Source organism: Pagrus major, chromosome 21, assembly GCF_040436345.1.
Source record: "Pagrus major chromosome 21, Pma_NU_1.0".
Taxonomy (NCBI): domain Eukaryota; kingdom Metazoa; phylum Chordata; class Actinopteri; order Spariformes; family Sparidae; genus Pagrus; species Pagrus major.
Window position 1 is genome coordinate 7706560 of NC_133235.1, and position 22128 is coordinate 7728687.

At 40.3% G+C, this 22128-nt stretch overlaps 1 protein-coding gene across 2 annotated transcripts; it reads left to right on the plus strand.

The window, feature by feature from the left end:
• Nucleotides 1–1062: 1062 nt before the first annotated feature.
• LOC141017437 (E3 ubiquitin-protein ligase MARCHF6-like) lies at nucleotides 1063–18678 on the plus strand. 2 transcript variants are annotated; one of them, XM_073492165.1, is made up of 26 exons: nucleotides 1063–1298; nucleotides 2411–2510; nucleotides 3160–3233; nucleotides 3387–3530; nucleotides 3782–3854; nucleotides 4754–4934; nucleotides 5546–5780; nucleotides 6167–6228; nucleotides 6596–6628; nucleotides 7125–7176; nucleotides 7333–7391; nucleotides 7504–7584; nucleotides 7962–8030; nucleotides 8184–8258; nucleotides 8512–8646; nucleotides 8760–8879; nucleotides 9560–9660; nucleotides 9796–9933; nucleotides 10202–10397; nucleotides 10516–10585; nucleotides 10677–10858; nucleotides 10981–11115; nucleotides 11579–11668; nucleotides 11910–12042; nucleotides 13766–13901; nucleotides 15084–18678. In XM_073492165.1, the coding sequence occupies exons 1-26, from the start codon at nucleotides 1280–1282 to the stop codon at nucleotides 15166–15168; spliced, it is 2778 nt and encodes a 925-aa protein (XP_073348266.1). In that variant the 5' UTR covers nucleotides 1063–1279; the 3' UTR covers nucleotides 15169–18678. The 2 variants fall into 2 exon arrangements, with proteins under 2 accessions (XP_073348266.1, XP_073348267.1); XM_073492166.1 differs by having other exon boundaries at nucleotides 6170–6228.
• The last annotated feature ends 3450 nt before the right edge of the window (nucleotides 18679–22128 follow it).

Below are 22128 nucleotides of genomic sequence, written 5' to 3' on the forward strand. Positions count from 1 at the left end.
AACAAACATGTTTTCTCACATCTGGAGAACAGGATTTGAAGGCTAGGGCATCTCTGCAGCACTACAGCACTTCATTATGATGCTGTTTTGTCACATTTCACTTTCACCAGAAAAATTGCAGCTCATGCGATTTGGATATTGCACTTATTGTGAATTCAATAACATTCCAAAAAATTGTGCTAACCCTAATTTAATTCTGAGGTTTGGACTGTTGGTTGGACAAAACATTGGGAAATGAACTGTGGGCTCTGGGTAATTGTGATGACATTTCTCACTATTTTCCAAATCTTTATGAACTAATTAATTGATTAATGAAAAAAAACAACAACAAACAAGCTAATTGATGCAAAAAAAGAAGAAAAAGTCATATAGTCATATAAAAAAACCTATAAAAGTCACTGGGACATTACATAAGTATTAGTTAGCTATGTAACATTTTGTGACAGACTATATTTACTGTACTTTTACTTAAAGGGGCACGATGCAGTTTTAGAGAAGAAATTCTCACACAGAATTTTAATATTTACAATATTGATAGGGTAATAATACAAACTCAGAAATATTTATTTTTGTTCTCAGAGGAAAATAAGGTTCCCAGAAACACAGTTTGAAGCTAGAAAGGTGGCAGGGTCTGCCACATATAAACAAAGTAAAACAGTATGAAATTGTGTTGTCCTTTAAGGTCAGTTTGTTCATTCAGTTTATTCAGTCATGAAAACGAAGACAGTTTGTTTATTCGGTTTGTTTAGGCGTAAAATATCAGTCAATGAAGATCTTTCTCTTCTGATTTTCTGAATTTCTTCCCCAAAACCACATAGTGCACCTTAAAGTATAAGATCTGAATACTTCCTCCATCACTGCAGACACAGAGGGGTGTTGCCAAGAGGCTGGTTAATGTTGTCAGTCTGCCTGACAGAAGACTGTCCACATTATTCTGCATCTCAACAACAGAAAACTCTGCACTGTCATACATTAGTTTTGGTCCTGTGTATTTAAATAGAGGTATTTCTCAGGCTGGCTGGTTGCGCTTGGGTGCCATCTAGTGGTGAAACCACCGCACAATCACATGTTGCTTTAAGTATGTTTTGACCGGCCGTTGATGAATCATGAAGTGAAAAGGCTTTCTTTTAATTGTGAAACGTATGTTCCCGTCAAAGACAATCGGAGCTTGGACTAAAGACTCACTCGAAATGTTTACACGTAGATAGCTCGCGGTCATACTAACTACTGTGACTACTGTGACTACTGTGGAGCAGGGCTGCCACAGCAGCCAGTCAAGATGGACACCGCCGAGGAAGGTAGCTAGCTGTGTTAAAACTTGATTGCCCCAAATGTTCGCGCTTACTTCAACAATGTCTGTATCGTGTTCTGACCCATTCTTAATTACTGTCAGTTGCAGTTAACGATTCAACACTTTCTTATGCAGACAAAGGTTCACCAGAATTTAAAAAAACCGCTAGCCAATTAGCGTTAGCTGGCTAGCTTACTAGCAGTAGCCTACTCCCGTTAGCTTGTAAATAAAACCAGCAACGTTAAGTTTCTGCTGTCTGCTTTCATTAACACTGCATCCACCTTAAGAGGGCTGCGGTGATAGGCGTTCTAGTACACGACTTCACATTAAAGTCATACATAACCTGGCTAATTATTTAGTTACAGGCTAATATTCATTAAGTTTAATGCAACTGTTATCATAACAATAAGTGCAGGAAGTTATGATAACAGCTAACGTCACGTTGTACCACCGGTCACCTGTGGTAACAGACGTTACACTCATTCATACCAAAGACAAACATTGATAACACCAACAAGTCCAACACAGTTTAATCTTGTAGTTGTCATTAATCTTAGACCAAATGAATGTACCGTTGGACACCTAACGCTGAGTTACTTAAAGTTAACGCGTGAACACATTCTCTCAGCATTAACGTTATTTATGCTACAGGGAGGGGAATGATCATTAGGCTGTGATAGTCTTTGATTATGGATATATCACCATTTTTATTTATGAAGCTAGTCAGGCAAAATGCACTCTGCCTGTCCTAACTGGTGTTATTCTCTTGCATCCAGGACTAGTTATAGTTCATTTATTTTTGGCATCCAATGACTCAGGTAATCCAAGGATTAAAGTTTGCCCTACTGTCAGTATATGACCTGTCCTAGTCACTGAAGATACATAGTCATGCTATCCCAAATCTGTCTTGGTTTTAAATTCTGGAAACCACTGAGAGCGTTAATGTTCTGCAGAAAGCTTGCATATATTTTTACTCTCTTTAACATTCATCATCATATCCGAGGTGTGCCGTGAGTTTGATGCAATGCAAATGCAAAGTGCCTAGTTGATTAAATGAAATTCTGCAGGAGTAGGATCTCGTGGTATGCCAAGTTGTGTAATTATGTGCCATCTGTGCAGCGGACATCTGTCGGGTATGTCGTTCGGAGGGGACCCAGGATAAGCCGCTCTACCACCCCTGTGTCTGCACCGGCAGCATCAAGTTTATCCATCAGGAATGGTACGTTCAGTGACCAAGTTTTTCAAATTGAGAAATCTGTGTGATTCCATTGTTTTCTCTTACCTTTCCTCTCCTTGTTTTTGATCTCATTTGTCCACATTTTCAGTCAGTTTTGTTGACTTTGTTTGCATTTTGTAGTTGAAATGTATTCCAACACAGGAAAATAATTCTCCGGGGAAGTTACAGAGTGGCAGGGTTAGATGTACAGGGTGTCTGCAGGTCCTTATTAAGTCTTAAAATTTTGTAAATATTAGGCCTTAAATGTCTTAAGTCATTTTGAATTTGAATTTGCGAGGTCCTAATTGACACAAACATTTAATCTAAGCTCATTTATCCATCTTTGAATCTATTTTTGTCAGAATAAGTCAAGCTCTTCCAATGTAACACATCTTTAAAACTACCATTGACTCTAAATAGGTCTTACATTTTGTTAAATAATTTTGAAAACATCTTAAGAAGTATTAAAGTTAAGCGTCTGATGCCTGTAGACACCCTGAGGTACCCGAAAATAGGTAATAAATGAATAATTGCACACCTGACAACGAATCATGGAAAAGATGAGTGATTTCACTGCAGGGCCGGAGAGTAAGGTGTAAAGTTCCTATTGGATGAACAGACTAAACTCACTGGCTGTCCTTTGTACTTACAGCTTACTGCAGTGGCTGAAACACAGCAGAAAAGAATACTGTGAATTATGCAAACACAGGTTTGCATTTACACCAAGTAAGTTGTTTGCTTTTCATTAAGTTGGATCAGTACATTAGTATTCCATTCACTTTGTGTTAGCTCCTCTAAGTGCCCTATTATAACTATATATTTTCCTTACATCCACTATCCTCATTCTCATTTACCTCACTCATTCTCTCCTTTCCCTAGTCTACTCTCCAGACATGCCATCTCGCTTGCCGGTACAGGACATCTTTGCGGGGCTGGTCACCAGTATTGGAACAGCCATCAGATACTGGTTCCACTACACACTGGTGGCCTTTGCCTGGCTAGGCGTGGTGCCTCTCACAGCATGTAAGTCACACCATTTCATTGTTCAAACAAAATGTGAGGATGTTATATCAGCAGTTGTCATACTGCTGTAGCATAGTGTATGTATCTTACTTCCAACAAAGTTTTAGGAAAAGGTCAGTAGAAAAAGAACGTTGGGCGTTCGTTTACAGTTTAGAAGAACTAAAACTAGATGTTAAAAACAAATGCAAATTCAACCATTCCTCTCAGCTTGAAGAAAGAATGAACTTGAATGTTTGTTTTTTTTCTAACAGGTCGAATCTACAAGTGTTTATTTACCGGCTCTGTGAGCTCTCTCCTTACCCTGCCATTAGATATGCTTTCAACGTAAGTTCAAATGACTCTGTGCTCTTTGTTTCGGCCCTTTGCTTTCACACTGTCATGTTCTTTCTGTTGCTCATATTACTTCACTACAGAGAGCTGAACAAAGGGAAAGAAGAGATGACATGACATGATGGATGGAAGGAGCTATTATAAATAAGCACATTTCTTAAAGGGTAACTCCACCAACTTTACACATTAAAGTGTGTTTACAGGTCTTGGGGAGAACTACTGCAAGTGTGATAAAAGTAGCATAAAGACTTTTGTGGCTCCAGAGGAAGCTGCCTGTAATCTGATGAATTGCCTCCATTGATGTCACTTAGTGGCTAAATTGCATTGTGGGCAATGTTGGCCAGGTTTTGAAAAGCAGCCCACTGGGTAGCATTGTACTTTTAGAACGCTGTTGGACTTATTATGGACAGTTTAAAAACAAATAAAAGAAATTGATACAGCAGAATCAGAGATATCATCTTTTTTTCCCCATGCATTCTTCTTCCTTTTCAAAACCTAATGCTTACATGATAAATAGATAGATAGATAGATAGATAGATAGATAGATAGATACTTTATTTATCCCGAGGGAAATTCAAGACATTTCGTGTAATGCAACTTAGCCACTGAATGACATCACTGGGGGTCAGTTTGTCAGTTTACATGCAGCCTTACCTGGAGCCAAAACTGGTATAAAATACTTTATGCTACTTTTTCACATATAGTATGCATGACCTGTAAACACACTCTAACGTGTAAAATTTACAAAATTTAAAAGTAACTCTTTAGGAAGTGTGCTTATTGGTAATAGCTCCTTCCATCCATTATGTCATCTCCTCTTTCCCTTTGTTCAGCTCGCTGTAGTGAAGTTAACTGTGATTAAAAAACCATAATGATTCATCTCTTCCTCGCAGGCAAAACCTGCTTGCTGACTGCCTCCAGGGCTGTTTTGTGGTCACTTGCACGCTGTGCGCCTTCATCAGCCTGGTGTGGCTCAGAGAGCAGATAGTCCATGGTGGCGCCCCTCAGTGGTTAGAGCAGAATCAACCCCCTCTCGTCCCTAATCAGCCTAACGGTCCTGTACCTGCTAATGAGGTGAGATCAATTTATGTTGCATTTAACTTGCATTGGTTTTCTACCTGCAGACAAAGCTGAACAGATAGTGGCCGAATGAAGTGTATTGGCTTCCCCATGTATTGTACCACTGATGCACTCTGACATAGTTGGCACCATGACAGGTTCATTTCTGTAAATGATAAGCCAGTGGAGTTTATGATTACCTAAGGCATTTATTCTTAGTTTGTTTTGTTTGTTTGTTTTGGTGAAAAATAATTGATGCAACTTTAACTTTCTCCCACACTGTGAAGTGTTCTGTGGTGGCTTGCATTTGTTTTGTGCCTGCCTGGTCTGACCAAGGCTTTCCTCTTAGAGGAACCTTCAGGACAGTTATCTTTTCGGATAGCTGGCCTAGACATTTGTCAGTGTTCACACATACAAAATGAGTAAAACAGTGACTACACTATGTCAGTCCTCTGCTGTTGTTTTTGGTAATGAGCAATCCAGTTCAGTTCAAACATCAAGCTGTCCTTTTATAATTGCCAAATCCAAAACTATGAGTATGATTAATGAACATAGAATAACTCAAAAATTGTGTGCAGGCTATGCTGTAGGTAAGCTACTGTAAGTGTTATTTAATGATTCTACAGGCTCCAGGTGGTAACAATGCCCAGGCTGCTGCCGATGGAGCACCAGCCCAGCACCCTGGAGACCCTGCTGCAGACGGGGCAGCACCTGCCAACCCACATGAAGCTGGCAACCACGGAGATGAGGCTGATCTTGACGATGAGGAAGAAGACGACGATCGGGAGGACGACGAAGAGGAGGATGAAGATGAGGAAGGCAGGGAAGAGGATGCTGCTGATGCCAATAATGGAGGACAAGGTCAGTGTGATGCACTTTAAAGTACAGGCTTTCAGGCTTTCTACTTCGCGGTGTTAAGTGCACACAGAACTACTGTGCATTGGCACTTTTCTGGTAAATAAAGTTATTAAATTATGGTATGAAAGTTGAGAAATGTGGATATGTGATCAGTTTAATTAAACAACATAAACATAAATGCTTCAAAGGTAGCTTTAAGATTGAGCTGATGTTTAGCTCTGTGTCAACTGGTGTTAATGTTCATTTCTCTATAAAGGAGTAAATAGACCTAAACCATGGCAGGGAAAAGAAACGTAGATGGTAACAAAGCCATAGAAACACATTTTCACTGCAGATTGTTGGTGTTGGTTTTCCATATTGTTTCAGTTGTTTCTGATTGTCCTTTGCAGAAGATTTGAACTGGAACGCCCTGGAGTGGGACCGTGCAGCAGAGGAGCTGACCTGGGAACGGGTGGGACATCAGTTTTTTATCCCTCTGTCTCCTGCTCTATGAAGTGTTTTGATACAGCTTGGACACAATGCTAAAAAAGTGAAGTGCAAACAGGGTAGCTGTTAGTGGGCAGATGAATGTGGGCTAAAAGCTCCTGTGACAGGAAATCTCCATCTTGCTGTAGTGTCCTTTAGCAGCACTCTGAATTCCTGCCACTTTGAGGGATGCTGTTTGTAGCTGGCTTGGGGTCAGTTAATGTCTTCGTATTAGTAGGAGTTACAGCTGTGTTATTAGCAGCAGCAGTTGTAGTAGGACTAGTGTTATTGCCATGTTGATTCACATGTGTCTTAAAGTATCATAATGACATGTATTTCTGTTTGTGTCCCAGATGCTGGGGCTGGATGGTTCCCTAGTTTTCTTGGTAAGTGCACACACTCTCTAGACAGAGAGTAACCTTTATAGTGAGTCCCAATTTTTGCAAGTCTGTACAGTGAAGGTGGTGGGTGCATTAGTTACATGACCAACCAACCAGCCATGACCAGTACTATAGGCCTACTTCATGTTCGTCTAGCAAACGTAATTATTTAGTGCCTTTTTGAAGATGAACTACAATGTAACTCTATATGCTGTAGTTTTCGGGATGCTGCAGTCGTGTTCCAGATTTTCCATTCCATCGTCATCACATTATTAAGCTACATTTAAAAAATCCATTTTTGACATTTGTGAATCAATTCTTAACTGTAGTAGATACAGATCTTTTCATTCACCCCTTCTATAAACTGGAATTTCCCTTTAACATCCTCCATAGAATTACATGTTACATGTTGATATGATGCATATACAATCTCAATCTATTGCTTTAAAGCTAGAAAGAGTTGAACCTTGTCAGAGATCCTTGTTTTGTGTCTCTTCTCCAGGAGCATGTGTTCTGGGTGGTCTCTCTCAACACACTCTTCATCCTGGTCTTTGGTAAGTTAAACCTGCAATGTAACTATGTAAAGTGGAATTAGTTCTTATCTATGTAGGTTGTCCACCATAATTAATTGATATAACACAGTCCTGTGTACCTTCTCATACACTACACTAAACTACAGATTCTAACCTAACCTCTGTATTTCTCTCTAGCTTTTTGCCCGTATCACATTGGCCATTTCTCAGTGGTTGGACTGGGCTTTGAAGATTATGTAAGTGCAGAGAAATGCATGAGTCGACACTTGTGCAGTTTGAATCCTAATATTTGGGTTTGTCATGCAGTGATGGAATGTATTTGATGATGATTTTTTTATGTGGTTGCAGGTCAAAGCTTCACACTTTGATGGCCTCATCACCACCATACTGGGGTACATCCTCCTGGCTGGGGCTCTCATAGTCTGCCACGTATCCTTTATATGCATGAAATTACTGTTTTGTGTATGAAATGACCTACAGTATGTCTCACATTTCTAGTTGCCTATTATGGTTGTGTATAACTGTTTGAAGTCGTGTCAGTTGTTTTTGGTGTGTTTTGTTTACTGTTTTTATTTATTTTAGAATGTATATCCCAAATCAAGGTCAACACTTTTGCAAAGAACCTTAAGTTCCTCCCTTTTACATACATGTCTGACAACAAATGTTTGGGAATGCTAGATTGTTTTTTTTACTTCAAGAGTTTCTATGAATGTGTTCAAAAGAAATACTCAATTTTGCTGCTTGAAATACAGACAATGTTCTTTATTCCACACTTTGGTTTCAGTCCTTAACTGTTCCTCCTTCAGGCACTGGCTTCATTAGTGAGGTTCCAGCGGTCCAGACGCCTCCTGGGTGTCTGCTACATTGTTGTCAAGGTAAATTAGAGATGAAAGATTGGAATGTTTCCAAAAAGGTTTTTTTTCTTTTTATCAAACCAGCAAAGCTTTCAAATTAAGAAAAAAATATGATAACAGGAAGAAATTATGAAAACTTTAACTAAATTGTGTTTATGTTTTTATATGTCACAGGTATCCCTTCTGGTTGTCATGGAGATAGGCTTGTTCCCACTGATTTGTGGTTGGTGGCTTGACATTTGCTCGCTGGTAAGTCAATCATGCAGAGTAAACTCGATGGATCACGGTCACTTACTGGCCATTAATGACTAACAAAACAGATTAGATGCTGTCATGATTATGCAGCGTGTACTGATTTGAACAAGAAACTTGATTAAACACTCAATTTGGGGAAAAACATCTCCAAACATTAAATTTCTTGGACCAATTCCCAAGAAAGCAGATGGTTTTTGCCTTGGTATTGAAAACCAAGACAGTAAAGCATGTCCTTTGTTCATTGCAGGAGATGTTTGATGCAACTCTGAAAGACAGGGAGCAGAGTTTTGACTCCGCCCCCGGTACCACCATGTTCCTCCACTGGCTGGTCGGCATGGTCTACGTCTTCTACTTCGCCTCTTTCATTCTTCTGTTAAGAGAGGTAAAATGGAGGATTTCAGCCAGTCACAGTCATGCATTGTTCCTGACGTAAAACCTGACAAACCATCTGTAGCTTTTAAAATCTCACGCTATTGCATGTTTGTTTGGTTGCAGGTGCTCAGGCCTGGTGTGCTGTGGTTCCTGAGGAACCTGAACGATCCAGACTTCAACCCAGTCCAAGAGATGATCCACCTGCCCATCTACAGACACCTGCGGAGGTTTATACTCTCTGTGGTCAGTCAAGTATCCTCCTCTTCTATTCTTTCCCAAACCTAACTTTGAGAGGCATAACAGTGCCAAGGTTTCTGCTAGAATTGCCATAAAACATTGAAAAAGTGCAAGAATGGAAATCAGGGATTAAAAAAAAACAATATAAATGGATACAAGCACACTTTAATAAGAAGAGATCATTTGAAAGTATGTTATGACAGTTATTAAGGTTGCAACAGTTATAAGATAGATTGAATTCTCTGCAGTTTAAACACTGCTGATGGTGGATTTAAACCAATAGATGTAAGTTTGAAACACTTGGATCATCCTGAGGGCTAAAGAGGTGATGGGGAGGGTGTGGATGTTGCATATGTAGGTTGAAGTAAGACTAATCAAACAAAGTGATATTTAAAGAACAGCCTCTGAGGACTGATTGACTCAAGGAATGCAGGTATAAAGAATCGTATATCATTATCAGTATTGCTTCCCATTGATATCCCAATTGAAAGAGTGAGAAGGATAAGATCTTCCTTACTGAACCTTTGCTGAAGCGTCATATAAAGTGAATAGGCATAGGTTTATTATAAGTCTCAAACTTATTTAAAAACCAGTTTCCCACATTGGTTAAACTTGACTCCTTTAGTGACAAAATGTGTTTGTCTCTTATCTCTGTGTGTTGTTTGTGTGCATGTGTGTATTTCCAGGTGGTTTTTGGCTCCATAGTCCTGCTGATGCTTTGGCTTCCTATCAGAATCATTAAATTGCTCTTCCCAACCTTCCTGCCCTACAACGTCATGCTTTACAGGTAAACATAACAGTATTCTTCAGTCAGGCATAACCAAAATAGGAAGCTGCTAGAGGAAATGGGCTTCCATTCCTAGTTTCATGTATATTATAAAGTGAATGTGGATAGAGTTTGGTTTATGTCTTGTCTCTGCAGCGACGCTCCGGTCAGCGAGCTGTCATTGGAGCTGCTCTTGCTTCAGGTTGTTCTGCCGGCATTGCTGGAGCAGGGTCACACTCGCCAGTGGCTCAAACGGCTCGTCCACGCCTGGACATTCACCGCTGGATACATGCTGTAGGCTGGAGGCACACACAGACACACATTAACACAAATGTTGCAACAAAGAATGTAAAATGGTACAATGGCATAAATGTTAACATAGTTGGTATATAGTGTTGTCTTAAAATGATTTTCATCAACCATAACTGGTGTCAAGTGTGGACCACAAGATCCACATGACGGAGCCTCAATTATAGTTTGCTCTATTTGTCCAGTGTCATTCTGTCACTTCACAGTCGTAGTAATCAGACAAAATAATTACTCATCAACGGCTCCCCCGCAGTGACCTTCATTCCTACCTGCTGGGAGACCATGAAGATGATGACAACCCACCAAACAACAACCCTCCTGGTCGCCATAACAACAACAGGATCCCTGGCCTTGGGGAAGGGCTTCATGCTGCCCATCAGGCCATTCTGCAGCAGGGCGGTCCTGTGGGTTTCCAGTCTTACCATCGGCCCATCAACTTCCCTCTCAAGGTGACACGCATCATTGCGATTATCCACATCAGAACACACTCATATGTCCTGTCATTGTTGAAGCGCGTGCTGCTGCTGCTACCTGCAAACTGATTTTTGTGTGTTTTTGGTTGTTAAGATAATTCTCCTGGTGGTCTTCATGTGTGTGACGCTGTTGCTGGCTAGTCTGATCTGCCTCACGCTGCCCGGTAAGTTGTGGCCACAAGACCGCCTGTTCCTGTTATCAGTCGTTCTTTACACCTCCATTCTTACCGCCCTCTCCCTCTTCCTTCCTCCCAGTGTGTGCAGGTCGCTGGCTGATGTCTTTCTGGATGGGCAGCGCCATGGTTCACGAGCTGTACACAGCAGCCAGCGGTCTGTACGTGTGCTGGCTGTCTATTCGGGCTGCGACCGTGATGCTGTCCTGGATGCCACAGGGACGATCTGTCATCATGATCAAAGTCCAAGAGTGGACATTCATGGTAATGTAGATGTCTGTCTGGTCCTCCCAGTGTATGGCTTATACATTGCTGTTCTGTATTACATTGCAAATGATTTTAATGTGTATTTGGGTGATTTGAATGTGATGTCTTGGTGAGAACAGATCCTAAAGACCATTGTGGTGGCTGTGATGTTAGCCGGGGTGATTCCTCTGTTGTTGGGTCTGCTCTTTGAACTGGTCATCGTAGCTCCTCTCAGAGTCCCACTGGACCAGACGCCTCTCTTCTACCCCTGGCAGGTAGGACTATAGAGTTCGTATGCGTGTGAATATGTGAAATCATACACATCATTTGGTTTCATCCATTTGAGAAGTCATAGATTATTTATTCACACCGATCATTGCCCTTTTTAATATAAAGTTAGAAAGTATTGACAATTACCTCAAACATCAAATCTCAGGTCAATCTTCTTTGTGTGTTTAGATGACATTTAGCATTTGACAACTTTTGCTTATTTCATTAAATTGAAAAAGAATGTTTCTAGAAAAAAATGCTTATGTTTCTCAAAGTAAGGTTATAAAATATATATATATATTTTGGCACATATACCAATCTTTCTATGTAATGGCCGTATCAAACAATTTCAAATAATACCAGCCGGCATTCATTGTCAAAACAGGTTTCGCAGAAACTTCAATTTTGGAACAAATCTCAGTGTGTCTTGGTTATGAAATGGTTGACGTTGTTGTTTGTGTGTGGCAGGACTGGGCTCTGGGCGTGCTCCATGCTAAAATCATTGCTGCCATCACACTGATGGGCCCCCAGTGGTGGCTCAAAACCGTCATCGAGCAGGTCAGCCTCACCTCCTACCTAGCTTCATTAAAGTAAAATGGGATCACTCCTGTTTTAATACTTTGTAAAGACAAACATACATGTCTTTATATGATCCTAATATACATCTTGTCCACATTATAAAAAATAATGCCTGTTAATACGTGTCTATAGAAGCCTATTCCATGAACTAATCCAAATTTTGTTTGGGTAATTCACTATTAAAGACAAAAAGAATTGAACGTCCCTCTCTCTACTGTAGGTGTATGCTAACGGTATCCGAAACATTGACCTCCATTTCATTGTGCGAGGGCTGGCTTCCCCAGTCATCTGTGTCCTGCTGCTGTCTCTGTGTGTGCCCTACACAATCTCTAAAGGCATTACACCACTGCTGGGTGAGTCTCTGTGTGTGTTTGTGTCTGGGTTGAGCATGACTTTTCTGGTACCTAGTACTCTGACAAGCATCAGTTTCAAGGTAGTAGAGGAAAAGAGAAGAGCTTCCTTCATCTCTGCTCCTTTTCTCTGTTGTCTCCCCCACTGCTCAGCATCTCTCATCCATCACTAACTCCCTGTGAGTGGGGTCAGAGATGGCCTAATGAAGAATAATCAGTTTTCATTCTCCCTGCTTTAGGATTTCAATATCATTTACATTAATGTTGACACGCTACATTGCTTTACAGCTCAGAATGGGATTTGCTTGACGTTGCACATATGTTAGAATGCTATTATAAGTCCTTGTTCACTATGTGAACTGGCTTCAAGTTGCAACAAGCATGCCTGTATAGAATTATTGTTTTTGAACAGTACATGTATCTCATTTAACCATTAACCATCAAGACCAAAATCACCCACATCCTCTGTTTGTGTCATTATTATTACTTACCATTATTATTATTATTCTCCTTACCTTGTTTTTTCCATCTTTTTGTTTTCATTACTTATTATCCATCATTGTTACATACTCCACCAAATCTTACATGTCATGTCACAAGCATTAGCCAAACTTCACTTCAGTGTAAACTGTTGCACTGTACTCTACATGTCAGTATGTTTTAACACTGTCCAGTTGGGGATGATTTTAGATCATGAATGATCTTGAAGGCGTCCATCATCTACTTTTCATAGAGATTGCGGTACTTAATTTCCTGTTGCTTCTGTTATCAAACTTCAAATAACCTCAGTGACTAGTGGCGCTGCATCAACAAACCAGCAGGCTGATGCAGCCAATTAGATGGCTTTTAGATTCTAATTGGATAAATGTGTGGCTCTGCCTTTGTTGATGTACTTTAAACAAAGCAATGTGAGCTAAAGCTAGAGTCATGGCAGATGAGAAGCTTGTGTCAAAAAAGAATAAATCTTTTTTTCCTTTTAGTGGTGCAAATGGAGAAATTCATAGGTTAATGAAAATCCTGGTCCTAATATACAGGGCATTTCAAAATCGAGTGAAAAAGTTGCAGTTTAGGTTGTGCATCATGATTGAGATTAAATAGATTGTGACATTATTTTTTGTCCAGTTTGCTCATCCCTACATCCAATTGTCCAGTCTTGTTATGTTATATTGCATTAATAATAAACAAAATATAAAATAAATATTCAGTTAAATAAATATCACTCAAATGTGATAAAATTGACTACCCTGCGAGTGGATGAGAAAGTAAGCAGAACCAAAAGGACTCTTAACTTTATGTTTTTCTTTTGTTGGTTTTGGTAGTGACTAAATTAGAAATTGAGGCACAGAGGTAGCAGGCAGGCACACTCATCAGGCCCACAGCGCAGGCAGAGCCTTACTCATTTGGACACGCCACTCATTTGAGAAGTGCTTTTTATGCAAAGCCTTCCCAAAGCACCAATTTTTTAAGTGTTTTTGATGTTGACTCAGACAACACTTGCGTTTAAACAACCAGTCAGTTAAGAATTCCCAACTGTTGTTGTAATCAGGATTTTAGCCAAAGTGCAATTGATTGTTTTTGTCTTTCATTTACTCTGTGTACACACACACACACACACACACACACACACACACACACACACTCTTAAAGAGTAGATTCTGTTGCAGTGTTTACTCTCTTCTCTCTCTTCCCCTCACCTCACCCTCTACCTCCCTCCCTCCCTTTATAGGTGTGCAGCCGGAGATGCAGACGCTGGTGGAGAGGAGGATCTATCCGTTCCTGCTGATGGTGGTCATGCTGTTGGCCATACTGTCCTTCCAGATACGACAGTTCAAACGTCTCTACGAACACATCAAGAATGACAAGTTAGTAGACCCCAAAAATCTATTGTGTGATCTAACACATTGGGGTAAAGGAGCATAGTGTTTAATTCAGTCGTGCTGTTTACTTATCCAGAGAAAGTTAAGAGAGGGCAGTAGGGAAAAGGGATATGGCAGAATTGTATTCCGATGATTGTTGTCATATCAGTCAGTATTTGTACAGTAATATAAGTCAATATTTTCTGTTCATCATAAAGATTTCATAGGCTTAAAATCTTCTACAAGTCAAAATCAGTTGAATTATCTAGATTTGCATAAGATGGCATCTAGCAATGTGGTTGCAGATGCGGACCAACTGAACACTCCTCGTCTCATCCTCCCCTATGCTGGCCGAGAAATGTGAAAGGCCTTCTCTAGAGTTAGTGTTTGGTTTGTCCCTCCTGGGCTACTGTAAAAACATGGCTGTGCAACATGGTGGACTCAGAGGACCCACTCGATCTGCAGATCTAAAAGGCTTAGATTTTATATCTTAGCTGTAGATATAAAACAATTCTTAGTTCCATCTGATTATGCAGTAATATTATATTTAATTTCTGATAGATCCTTCTAAATCCTACACATTGGACCTTAAAGGATAAGTTCACTAAAAAATGAAAATTCAGCATTGCAGCATTCTCCTAAACGAGTAGCTTGGGACTTGTTTGAAAATGTTTTTTAAAAAAACATGAAATAGCTCCATACAGCTCATCCACTGTGATCCAAGACTTCAGAAGCCTCAAGCTCCTAAATTGACTTGAAAAGTTATTTACACCCTGTATAAAGCCAAAATCTTCACTATAGCCGTTAACCTAGAAGCATTAGCACGCTTTGTCTGAAGTGGGTGCAAGAGCTCAACCACGCATCGAGGATCTAACTAGTATATTTTCAAGTCAATGTAGGATCTTGGGGCTTTTGGAGACCATTTAATGCTATTTTCTGGTTGCTTTCAATGTTTTAAAACAAGTCCCCATGTACTTCAGTTGTTTAGGAGAACGCTGCTACGCTGTTTTGCTGTGAAGCTCCAGAAATGTTTAGTGGACTTGAGAAAAGCTGATAGCAATGTTATAGTCAGTGCTGAACAGTATGAGAATAAAAGACGCAGCTGAAGAGTGATCCACCTTCCAACCAGCGAAGAGATGCATGTATCTTAGTACAGTTACTGAATGGTGTTTCCTGTTTCTCCTCCAGATACCTGGTTGGACAGCGGCTGGTGAACTACGAACGCAAGTCAGGCAGGAGCACGTCCAGCTCCTCATACAGCTCCTCTTCATAGACCTGACGCTGCTGTGGGATCAGTGGAGCTGACTCACTCTGCTCAGCACTGAGAGCTATCATCAGCTCCTGCGGTGAAGCCTTTTTGTTTCGTCTGTGCTTGGCTGTCAACTTCAAACACAGCCTCTAAACTTCTGACTGCAGTCTAGTCCTCTTTTTCACAAACATCTACTGCTGTCACATGTTGGGAGGCAAAGACGTTGAAGAGTGAAGACAAAAATGTCTCACAACTCTTCATGGAAGAATTTAATTTCTGAACAAGGTTGAGGTGGAGTTGTTGACCGTTCATCCTGTTAAATGTGTCCGTTTTTGTCTTCGACGCAGCTGATACTTTAAGTTTTATTAATTTTAAAATGGTTTGAGTTGAAGTGAGGTCAGTTGAGCATAGCTTTTACCTCTGAATGTGCTTCTCTTTGAATGTTTGTTGTGAAATGTTGTCTAGGTCACACTGAGTGTCTCTTAATGAGACGCTTATGACATTTCAGAGCTGTGGAGGAGATATTATAACAGGAAGGCCTCTGTGGTTCTCTGCCAAGTGTTGATTTGTCTATGAAGACATCCTTCTTCAAATTGAGGTTGTCAGCGATACGGAGGGACATACATAATGTAGCAATGTGATTGTATTCTTTTATTATTGTTTTTTTTCTTTTTTTAGATGTTTTTATTAGATGTGTTTTCATTGATTTTTAGTGTTCTGGAGTGAGCTGTTAGATTGTCCTCTGAGGATTCCTTTGAAGTAAAGATGTAGAAAAAGAAAGAAGAAAAAAGGGACATCTAAGACAATCTGGACCCTGCCCAGGACATGTTTCCTCTTAAGATGTTCCCTTGTGAAATTCAAAACAGTCTGGGTTGTGAGTGCCTCTCTGAGCAAATTCACCTTCAGGAGAGGAGAGGAGAGTCATTAACATGAAGTCACACAAAAAGTGCTGCTTCAACTCAACTGGAAAAGCCTCAACACAATTCAGAATGTGCTTGTGTTACACCCTGAGACTGACGCTGATTTTAAAGAAATATTTATTGTGATAGAATTGAAAATAATGTCAGATGGTTTGCCCTTAATGGCTTGTGGTGCTGCTAATCAGCTGTTCAGACTCTTCCCTGTCTGGGTTCTGTTCACGGTAGGGTTGGGCAATGTCTGCCGAATTGGCATATGACGATGTCTACAGTGAAACATTGTGATGGACGATGACATGGTTATTTATGAATTTGAGGCAGCGTGTCCCCTCAGTGTTGTCGTAAGGCAGCAGTTGCGTATTAACTCACCACTGTAGCCTCTGCTGTTTCCCACCGTTGCTCTGACAGGAAAAGAAAAAGAAACACTGCAAATTTAACTGAGTGTCTTGGCTTCGCCTAACTGAGCAGGTTTCATAAGAAAATAATAAACGGGACATGGAGATGAAATGTTAGTGCACTGAGCAGTAACATACTTCTTTTCATTTCCTCTCTCCACATATCACAAACAACAACAACTGCCGCCCAACGGCAACTCTGAGGTGACATGCCACTTAATTGTGTTCTCTGGTGGGGAGCCTTTTGAATCACGACGTGCCAATGGTCAGGGATTAGTAATCAATGGCTGTCGGCCATCGGCAATGGAGGATGGCATCGTTCATCGGCCCAACCCTAGACCACGGTTTGGAGCCAACAGCTAAAAACAACTGTATAAACTACAAAACGCTGATGTTAACAGGGGAAAAAGTGACTTGTGAGCTTTACTAACAGTATAGTTCTGGTAAACTGGAGGTAACTCATCTCACTTAGGGCAAAGTAGTGTCAGTAATATTACTGAGCACAAACTATAAGATAAAATGTAGAAAATTGGTTCAAGGAGGTCACAAGCTGCCATGTTTATAGTTCTTCCTATGCACGTTTCTGATTGGTGTAGTACTTGCAGCATTATATTTCAGCCAGCATTAAATTAATTAAAAATCTGCAGTTGCACACCAGTTTTTGTTCATTGTTACAGAAGAAAGCATACCACAGACAGGTCCAGGCTGTATTGTTGCATAGTCGCGCTCGATGATGACTTTTTGTAGATCCTGGGACTAAAAGTTCTGGGTACTGGGTTGGAAACACGGCTTTTGTGATACTAGCATATCTCTCCCTGGCAGGAGCTTTCGAGACATTCATGCTGGTGTACTGAAGCTGACTCTAACAGGCTGGCTGAATTGAACATGTAACTTTTGCAGACCATGCGCAGAGCAGCTACCAGGAAATGACTCTAGCTGGCTTCCACTTTGGGGTTCCCTATTGGCATTTAACTAGCAGCTAGCTTACTGACCCATATTACAAAAAGTTAAAGTTTCTTTTGCCAGACTCACACGCATATTTACAAAGCAAACATAAGGTCGAAAATAATTTCTGTTACACAATAACTGTATTCTTATTTAACTATTGTTCACAGATTTACACTTAAATGAAAAGTTCAACATTTTGTAAATACCTTTTGTTGGAGTCTTGAATGAGAAGATTGATATCAGTCACATCAGTAATAAATGTGAAGCTAGGAGCTAATCGATGGTTAGCTTAGCTAATGACTGGAAACTGGAAAACAGCCTGGCTCTGTCCAACTGTAACAAGTACCTACCAGCACCTTTTAAGCTCACTAATTAACACGATATATCTCGTCTCTTTTATATGCACAAACAAAACAAATTGTAAAAAGGATAATTTCCTGTTTTGCGAGGTGTTGCATACTGGAACTATTTCTTGGCCGGGGAGAGTGATTACCTTGAGGCTCTGGTGGTTGTTAAATTAAAGATTTGAAAAAATGAAAGGGTGTTACAGCCTCTCCAAAAAAAAAAAAAGTGATTTATCTGCAATGTAAACCAGCCCAGTCATTATTTAAAAGTAATTCTTGTTGCCAATTCAAACTAAATCCAATTCTCTCTCTTGCTTTTAAAATCCTGAGAGAGGTGTTTGAGATGTTTCACGTTCATTTTCTTTTTTGGGGGTATAATGGTTGAGTAGAAATTATAATTTTGTTTTTCACGCAAATGTTTCAATGTATTGCACTTTATACCAGTTTCATCATTTCAGAGTCCATTGTAACACTGTCAACATAGCAGGGCTTTTGTTTTTATTCCCCTCCCACTGAGACTGAAGGTTGTCAGTATTTCACAGTGGTGACCGCACAATGGGTATTACTTAAGATCTAAGTTTTGCATCTGTTTTTTGACACTGCATCTGTGTTAGAGGTGTTTCATTAGGAGTTTGGTAAACATAAACAGCTTTTCTATTGGTATGGATCGTGAATTGCATTAACTCTAGTGCTGACAGCTGTAGTGCTGCTGTGTGGAATGCTCACATTATATGTACGATACTGTAAAGTGACCTTTTGGTGTCTTCAACTGAGCTGGACACTTTCTAATTTTGGTCTTGAATTTCAATTTCTAGAAGCAAATGATTTCTATTTTTATATGTGCCAGGAAGGCAGTGGCATGTACTGTAACATAAAGGTCTATTAATTGTTGGGTCCGTAATATGAAACAATAATAAATAGTTGTAATGATTTCTCAGCGTGTGCAGTTTCTTCTTCCCACCACAGACAATGAGATCCTCAAACAAATGTTGCTGATGTTACTCATGTCTGTCTGTCGGTGCTGTTGGGGGGTTGCAGGATAAATCTCAGGAGTGGTGAGATGATTAACATGATAGGAAAGGAAAAAACCTTCCTGGAATACAAAATCATGTGTTTCTGACTTTGCCCTAATCCTTTTCTTCCCACTAGATAATTATCCCTTTTCAGGCCTCAAAAAATTATTCAAATTAATCTGCAAAGGAAAATCTTTGAAACTATTTGACAAATGCAGCCTGAGGTGAGGACTGTAAGTAGACATTTCTTGTGGGGTTACAAGCCAAAACCTGGGAACCACTAGATCAAAAATACTCTGCATTTAAAAAATAAAAAATGCTGTTAATTTTTCAAATAATGTGTGAGCAGATGTGCTCTTAAACACAGGTTTTTCCCACCAAATGGCTCCACAGGTTTGAACGCTCCAATCTGAGGAAAAATGCCTAAAAATGCCAATACTTGTCAGCCAGTTATAACCGAGCCCCCCGAACTTCTCGGTGCATGATACTGTATATATGCCAATCCAGCCATTCAAACCATTCAGCTTGTACTTTAGACCTGATAAGAGACTGATCACTTCATCAAAAATAACAATCATTCCATGTCAGTATTCATTTATCTTTCATTATAATTCAACATCAGCAGTTTATAAGAGCCCAGTTCTGATCTGGGATCATGTCTGCTACTTACTGCTGAAAAGTGCAGCTCTACGAAACAGGATGTGGGGTTATTTCTGCTGAATCCAATTACCTTTCTGCTAATGCACAGTCTTAACAGTTTTGGAAGCTGAGTGGAGATTAGGAGCATATGCAGCTGAAACAACATTTCCTACTGTCAACCCAAATCAGATTTTTCCAACCTGTGCTTCATCTTTCAGAAGCGCAATGGGATCAACCTTTTCATGGTTATCAAATCATAGACTAAGAGCCTGTGATTTGTGCCTCCTTAAGGAGCTCTGGAGAGATTAGTGCTGTGTTGCAAGAGTTTGATTTCTTTTTCTTCTCTATTGTAAAACCAGACTTCAGGCAAAAAATCTGGCACAGAGAACTACTTTGCACAAAGAAATGTTCAGACCTTGTTCAAAGAGAACTTGCAAATAACTCTTTTATGGTGTAATGTGTTTTCAGGAAAGGCAGGCTTTAACCGCTAGAGATTAGTGTTTCTGTCCCTGAAAACATGTTGGCTCAGTGTGAAGTGTGTCCTCGTGTGGCAAACGTTACCTGCCCCAGGCGGTCGGCACAAAACACTTGGAATTAATCCCAAACTGTCTGACACAGATACTCAGGTCAGCAGTTCAGTTCATGACCCTATGAACTAGATAGATTTACATGGAGACATGGCCACTGTTATCCAAGACGACCATAGTAAATTATATTTTGTAACTTGGCAGGTACGGATGCAGCCAGGGGTGGTATGTCAATCTGGCACACCGGGACAAATCACGGTGGACCGCCACATTGTTGGGCCAGTCCGACGCATGACCCTATTACTACTGGACACAGCCCTCGAGGCAGAGTCCCATTCATCCCTGTGAAAGCTGCTTAGTGGTGCATGAAGCCTTCCGGCCGGGGCTCTTCCACATAGTTTCCGCATTGTACGATCCATAGAGCCTGCGCATTAGAGACTTCTGCCGACCGAGCCGGCTAACTTGAATGGGGATAAAATTATTTAATCATGTGGCTCTTCTAGACTTTCCAAATGTTAGTGGACTGAATGGCTCAAATAATGACAATGAAACGAGTCATTTCTTGGGGGTTGAGACGCTCAAAAAAATGTATCTACCATTTTACAGATGCTTCTTTCACAATGTTAGCTTATGGGAAAAAGTATTTTTGGGCCGCAGTGCATCACGTGACGATGTACTTACACAGTTTGGGCACTACGAAAACTGGCTTCAGAGCCTGGTGCTCCTCCTCTGGGGTTGGGTCAGACGCCGGCCATCCCTTCTAATGATTGTGATCATCAGTCAACCAGGTTAAAAGATCAAAATGTATCAACTTTTACAGAAAATGTCAAACTAGCAGCCATATAAGCCACTTTCCCTGGTTGTACTTTTATTATTACTGTCGGTTTTGAGTTACAACCTATTTTTTTAATCTATTTCTAGTTTGTCTTTGGCTATGGGAATTCAGAGATGCTCACAAGTCATCGGACACAAGTCCAAGTCAAGTCTCAAGTCTCTTATGGTTGTTATGAGCGTTCTATCAACTGCTACATGCCAACCAGTCTGCTTAAAACACTGCACAATTATATCTGAGGAATTCAAAGCATGTACTGTATTATCATCACTCCTATCTCTAAAATGTGAACAGTTTTATTCACAGAGAGATATCTACTATTTGTGAAAATTGGCCCCTTTCTTTGTGACCAAAATGATTCCTTTCATGAATATAAAACTCATGATGAAATATCATTGGAGCACACTGTACTAAATGTGTTTGGCAGCTTTGGTTCAAGTCACTTACAATTGAACCAGTTTGAATATTAAAAAGACACTGCAGTTTACTTTCTTATGATAGAGCATCAGTTATCAGTCATTTACTTAATGGCTGGAGAGCACAGCCTTCTCATGCTTCACAGTTTTCACTGTTTAGATTAGTGAAGAGAAATTCTGAACTTAAAGTGAACTGACCCCTTGCATGCTGTTTATGCTGAGCTAAACATCTTTGCTAACCATCCACAGGCGCTGAGGTTAACTTTCACATTACCAAGTGACTGACCTATCCAGGTGTGTTTTCAGGTGCCTGATAAAGTTTGATGCGGTCTATAGTTCCTATAGGCAACGCTTATGACAAACCGGAGAGCAGCAGCAGTTGTTGTGCTTGTCAACAAAATGTTGAGCGTGCACCTGATGTGTAAGGTTACGCATGAGGGAATGACATTCAGCTCGTCAGACACTGTCTTAATGTTGATGCGCCAAAAAAATAATAAAAATTAAGATTGACCACGAGTCCCAAATCTCAAGTCTCAAGTCACTGAGTGTGCGACTTATGTGTGACTCGAGTCCAAGTTGCAAACTCGAGTTTTATTACACACAAAAATGATATATAGGCTTAGGCTATCCACCATTTATCTAATTTGGTTGTTTTCTTTCCAAAAGTTACGAAGGAAGGCTTGCCTGGAAATTTGTTTGACCATCGGCCTTGCTTGCCCCCTGTTGCGTTAACAATCTAGAGACGTACATCAACAACAGCATTATAATGACATTAGGGCCTGAGCTCTGTCTTGCTTTAGGGTGATCCCAGTCCTTCCACCGTACCCTGTATGCAAATGAAGTCACATGGTTTAGAAATCCATTTTAAGCTGGCAGTGCAGTGGACGATACCAGAGGGGGGTGGGGTTGACTTGACCAGTTGTACTAATGACTTTAATTCTCTAATTAGGATA